Source organism: Mirounga leonina, unplaced genomic scaffold (genome assembly GCF_011800145.1).
Source record: "Mirounga leonina isolate KUSES-001 unplaced genomic scaffold, KU_Mleo_1.0 Mir_200, whole genome shotgun sequence".
Taxonomy (NCBI): domain Eukaryota; kingdom Metazoa; phylum Chordata; class Mammalia; order Carnivora; family Phocidae; genus Mirounga; species Mirounga leonina.
The window spans coordinates 26,763,107-26,768,894 of record NW_023270503.1 but is presented as its reverse complement, the minus strand read 5'-3'; the positions used below and the strand labels follow the sequence as shown (position 1 = coordinate 26,768,894).

General features: G+C 54.4%; 1 protein-coding gene across 1 annotated transcript; it reads left to right on the top strand.

The window, feature by feature from the left end:
• The first annotated feature begins 309 nt into the window (after window positions 1-309).
• Window positions 310-4,348, top strand: KRT13 (keratin 13). Its single transcript, XM_035027478.1, has 9 exons — window positions 310-780; window positions 1,860-1,942; window positions 2,138-2,294; window positions 2,486-2,647; window positions 2,736-2,861; window positions 2,953-3,173; window positions 3,845-3,870; window positions 4,223-4,285; window positions 4,329-4,348. Exons 1-9 carry the CDS (start codon window positions 310-312, stop codon window positions 4,346-4,348), a joined length of 1,329 nt encoding a protein of 442 aa, XP_034883369.1.
• The last annotated feature ends 1,440 nt before the right edge of the window (window positions 4,349-5,788 follow it).

Genomic DNA, 5,788 nt, shown 5'->3' with positions numbered 1-5,788 from the left:
AAATGGAATTCAGCTGTCAAAAGGGCAGAACACTGTGCCCTCTGAATCATCCCTTTTGTTAAGGATTAAAAAAAAAAGCCACCCCCAAAGGCACAACCCACCTTGGAGAGCAGAGGTAACTGGGCTTGTGGGAAACAGCAGCGCAGTTGGCACCAGTCGGAGGGTGGGGTGGGGAGGAGAGAAGATGGGGCGATTGTCCGACCTCGTGGAGGGCAGTATAAAAGGGCACCGCTGTGGGGAAGAGCCGCAGTCTTCGGCCCAGGCCAAGCCCAGCTCCTGTGCACACCTGCTCCTCACCTTGCTCTCACCATGAGCTGTCGCCTGCAGAGCTCCTCCGCCAGCTATGGAGGTGGTTTTGGGGGTGGCTCCTGCCAGCTGGGAGGAGGCCGCAGTATCTCTGCCTGTTCAACCCGCTTTGTCTCTGGGGCATCAGCTGGGGGCTATGGGGGCAGCATGAGCTATGGCTTCGGTGGAGGGGCTGGTAGTGGTTTTGGGGGTGGCTTTGGAGGTGGCTTTGGAGGTGGCTTTGGTGGGGGTTTCGGCGGTGGCTTTGGTGACCACAGTGGTGGCGATGGCAGCCTCCTCTCCGGCAACGAGAAGTTCACCATGCAGAACCTCAACGACCGCCTGGCCTCCTACCTGGACAAGGTGCGCGCCCTGGAGGAGGCCAATACTGAGCTGGAGGTGAAGATCCGAGACTGGCACCTGAAGCAGAGCCCCAGCAGCCCCGAGCGGGACTACAGCCCCTACTTCAAGACCATCGAGGAGCTGCGGGACAAGGTGAGTCCTCGGGTGTTGGCGAGCTCTCTTTGGTGCAGGGCAGAGCTAGCTGCAAAGGCCAGGGAGCACGGTATCCCAAAGGACCAGAAGATGCAGCGTGGTGGAACCCTCACCCCGCCTGCAGAGGGAAATTCTCGTCTTTTACTACCAAGCAACTCTACTTCTGATAAGCTTTCTTATGCCACTGCTCCCCAAACACGTTCTTTCTCGCTATCCACTTTTACTGTTCTTACTACTCACGTCAACATTTTTACTGCTTCCCAAACAGTTATGTTATTAATGACTTGATCCCTAGAATTCCAATCCATGGAGCTGTTTGGAAACCATGACAGTTTTAAAAGCCGCTAAGAATGATTAAAATCAGCCGAGAAAGGGATACATGTTCATACACTGGTCTGGGAATACTAGTTGATTTTGTAGGGGTCCCATTTAAACTGTTATTCTCAACTGGCTATGAGGTGCGGGAGGAAGCTCAGGCAGTGCTAAGCTGAGCTGAGACTCCTTCTTCAAGGCCTGTCTGTCATGCTGGGGTCCCAGCTTGTTGGAACAGAAATCCACCTGCCTGGGCTGGGTCCCAGCTATGTGGGGTGGATTTTAACTGCTTCGGAATATGAGAGTTTAGATGAGAAGTTCAAATGATGGGAATATTTATTGGCTCTTCCTTCTGCTCAGCCAGGAGGCCAGCTCCAGTGAGGTTACTATGAGCTACGTGGACCCAGGCTGACCCCCTCCTGACCTTAAGGAGAAGGCTGTCACGACGGTGACCTAGAGAGGTTGCTAGTCTGAGGCCGTGAAGACATGACTAACCAAAGATGTCCTGGGCAGGGTCATTCCCCTGAAATGTACATTCCGATCTTCCCCATCACAACCAGGCACAGATAGGATGCCAGGGAGACAGAACCAGAGGAAGGACCTGCCCTGCCCCTCACTTCACCGAGGCCCGGAGAGCAGGGCCTTATCTGCTCACAGGGACAGTGTGGAGGCAGCCTGATGTCTAATGACAACAGTCCAGCCCATGTTTTCTCTTCCTCCTCCCCAAGCTCGTGGACCCTCCAGTGGTTACCCTTTGTATTTTGCAGATCCTGGCGGCCACCATCGACAACAACCAGGTCATTCTGGAGATTGACAACGCCCGGCTGGCTGCGGACGACTTCAGGCTCAAGTGAGTTCATTGTCCTCACTGGCCTTTCCAAACCGTCTTTTATTTGAGAGCAATGCTCATCTGAACAGTGAAATTGGAGCATCCCAGGAGTGAAGGTCTTGGAGAAGTAGCAGAGTCCAGTGCAGAAGTAGGGGAGGGTCTAATATCATTTCTGTGTTGCTTCTCCAATAAAAAAAAAAAAAAAAAAACCTTTAGGTATGAGAATGAGCTGACCCTGCGCCAGAGCGTGGAGGCCGACATCAACGGCCTGCGCCGGGTGCTGGACGAGCTGACCCTGTCCAAGACCGACCTGGAGATGCAGATCGAGAGCCTGAAGGAGGAGCTGGCCTACCTGAAGAAGAACCATGAGGAGGTGAGGGCCGGCAGGGGCCTGCCAGGGCTGAATCACCTCCAGCTAGAAAGGGGAGCAGCCAGACCCAGCCCTCTGCTGTGGGACCTGGAAGCGCTTCCCAGAACATGCTCGTGGCCCTCAGAGCCAAGGCGGGGGTGGGGTGCGGGGGGAGGATGAGGAGCATCACACATCTTCCTCTTCCATCCTTATAGGAGATGAAGGAGTTCAGCAGCCAGGTGGTAGGTCAGGTCAACGTGGAGATGGACGCAACCCCCGGCATTGACCTGACCCGCGTGCTGGCCGAGATGAGGGAACAGTACGAGGCTATGGCGGAGAAGAACCGGCGGGACGCCGAGGAATGGTTCCACGGCAAGGTGTCCGGCCTTCTTACCCCGTGGAGTTGGGGGCTGCCAGGGCCTTCCACGGGGCTCCTCCATAACCTTCTTCCTCCTCTAATTTCAGAGTGCAGAGCTGAGCAAGGAGGTGTCCTCTAGCACCGCCATGATCCAGACCAGCAAGACGGAGATCACGGAGCTGAGGCACACGCTCCAGGCCCTGGAGATCGAGCTGCAGTCCCAGCTCAGCATGGTACACCTGCTGCCCTGTGCCCGGCGGCCCCACCACCCCTAGGCCTCTGCCTGGCCTGGCTCCCTTCATCACTTCTTTGTTGCCCCACCAGAAAGCTGGGCTGGAGAGCACGGTGGCGGAGACTGAGTGCCGCTACGCCATGCAGCTGCAGCAGATCCAGGGGCTCATCAGCGGCCTGGAGGCTCAGCTGAGCGAGCTCCGTAGTGAGATGGAGTGCCAGAACCAGGAGTACAAGACTCTGCTGGACATCAAGACGCGGCTGGAGCAGGAGATCGCCACCTACCGCAGCCTGCTGGAGGGCCAGGATGCCAGGTAAGGCCTCTCAAGTCTCTTGGGAAAGTGACCACAGGACCCTTGGACAGCCGAGCAGGTGGGGCCTTAGGGATCAGGTCCTCATGGCCCCCACGGAAGGGGACCTTCTGAGCTTAAACAGACTGGATGCAGATCCAGGATCAGAGCTCCCTGTTTTCTAGAATCAGATTGTGGGGGCATTTCCTCAAGCAGGCTGCAGAGTCCGTCCCTTTAAGCTTTCTGGTTTGGGCCTCTGGATTAGACGGGCAGGAATCGGGGCCATGGACAGAACATCTCATATTGGAAAAACTATTACCTTGGGTTCAGGTCAGCTGACCAAAGCTATAAACATGGTGATTTAACTCCCTTCAGACCATTTGCAGGGACCAGGCCACCCTTGTGGGCTCAGGGGGAGTAGAGGTGGCTGGGGAGAGTACCAAATGGACCAGAGGGAGGACAAAACTTCTGGCAAACGTCCTGGATTTGGGGCGAATATTATCTCCTCCTGAGGCCTCACAGACAGCAGACAGACCTGGCAGGCACCAGGTGCTGCCCCTTGGGCTTGGGGCAGAGTTGGTAAAAAACCCAACTCAGGGGCTCTGAGTGATGATCTGAGTAGCTCCCTCCGCAGACAGGTGAGCAACTGTCCTCAGGGGGCCTTCTGCTCACATGACCTCTCTTCTCTCTCCCAGGATGACTGACATACCCTCCTCGGGAGGTAAGGAAACAACCTGGGGAGAGGGGCGAGTCCGGCTCCTGTTCGGCGCCCTGGGGGGCTGGGAGAGAGACTGTGCTGGACTCCCCAGTGTAGGGAGGGAGGGAGGGGGCTCTGGTGGACGTGGTCATTTGCTCGTCTGTTTTCTTTGCAAAATAGCTGGCTCTGTCCCACTGAGCCACTGGGATACTTTGGAGAGAGAGAGCCACCTTTGGGGACAATAACCTGAGTCCTTATCAACTAACCTCCAACCTGCGCCGTGGGGGCGAGGGGCGTGGGGCCCTCCCAGGGGACCCTGACCTGCCGAGGTTGGTCTTCTCCAGCTTGAGTATGTCTTGCCCCATCCATTTCTCAGGAAGCACCAGCACCGCGGTCACCACCACCACCTCCACTTTGGGTCGCCGCACTTCAGACACCCGTAGGCTTTAAATCCACTCAGCATCCTCTTCCTCTGTCTTCAGCATCCAGAGGAGAGAGCTGATGGGTCCCCGCAGGAGAGGGAGAGACCACAGGATGCTCCCCCGCCCCACGCTTTCCAGAGGGCGGGCGCTCCGTGCTTCTCTCCTTGTGCGCTTCCTCTTCTCCCTTACCTGGCTACTCTGCCTTCCCAGCTTCTCTACTAACAAGAAAAGATAATTCAATAAAGTTTCCTGCCTTTTTGCAAACGTATTTTTGATTCTGGCCTGGTTTCTGAGGGCAGCACCTGCCAAGACCCTGATTTGGGACGGTGGGAGAATGGGTGCCATTGGGTCAAGTGGCTCCCCCTGACAAGGTCTGGCCCAGGGAGCTCCCAGCTGGGAAGGACACAAGGCACCTGGGTCAACCATCAGGGCACAGACATGGGTGGCTCATGGATGAGGGTGCTCAGCAAACACGGACAAATGGAGCAAACTGGAGACGTGGGGGGACGCATGAGCCAGTTCAACACCCTGTAGGATGTATGGCAGCAACAGGGTTCTTGTAGCATCAGGTGATGGAAAGAGGTACAGAGGGCTCTGGGGCAGGCTTTGAGGGGTCAGTGCAGGGCTGATTTAAGGGGGAGACCCAGGACAATTACCCCAGGCCCAACCTGCTGCCTCCCTGCTTTCTGCAGAGCACCCCCCCTTTTTTTTTGCGAATGTCTTTTTTTAAATTTTTAAATTTTTTTATTCTTATGTTAATCCCCATACATTACATCATTAGTTTTAGATGTAGTGTTCCATGATTCATTGTTTGTGCATAACACCCAGTGCTCCATGCAGAACGTGCCCTCTTTAATACCCATCAGCAGGCTAACCCATCCCCCCACCCCCCTCCCCTCTAGAACTCTCAGTTTGTTTTTCAGAGTCCATCGTCTCTCATGGTTCGTCTACCCCTCCGATTTCCCCCCCTTCATTCTTCCCCTCCTGCTACCTTCTTCTTCTTTTTTTTTTTTTCTTAACATATATTGCATTATTTGTTTCAGAGGTACAGATCTGAGATTCAATAGTCTTGCACAATTCACAGCGCTTACCAGAGCACATACCCTCCCCAGTGTCTATCACCCAGTCACCCCCTCCCTCCCACCCCACCCCCCACTCCAGCAACCCTCAGTTTGTTTCCTGCGATTAAGAATTCCTCATATCAGTGAGGTCATATGATACATGTTTTTCTCTGTTTGACTTATTTCGCTCAACATAATACCCTCCAGTTCCATCCACGTTGTTGCAAATGGCAAGATCTCATTCCTTTTGATGGCTGCATAATATTCCATTGTATATATATACCACATCTTCTTTATCCATTCATCTGTCGATGGACATCTTGGCTCTTTCCACAGTTTGGCTATTGTGGACATTGTGCTATAAACATCGGGAGCACCCCCTTTTTTTAAAAAAGATTTTTTATTTACTTATTTGACAGAGAGAGACACAGCGAGAGAGGGAACACAAGCAGGGGGAGC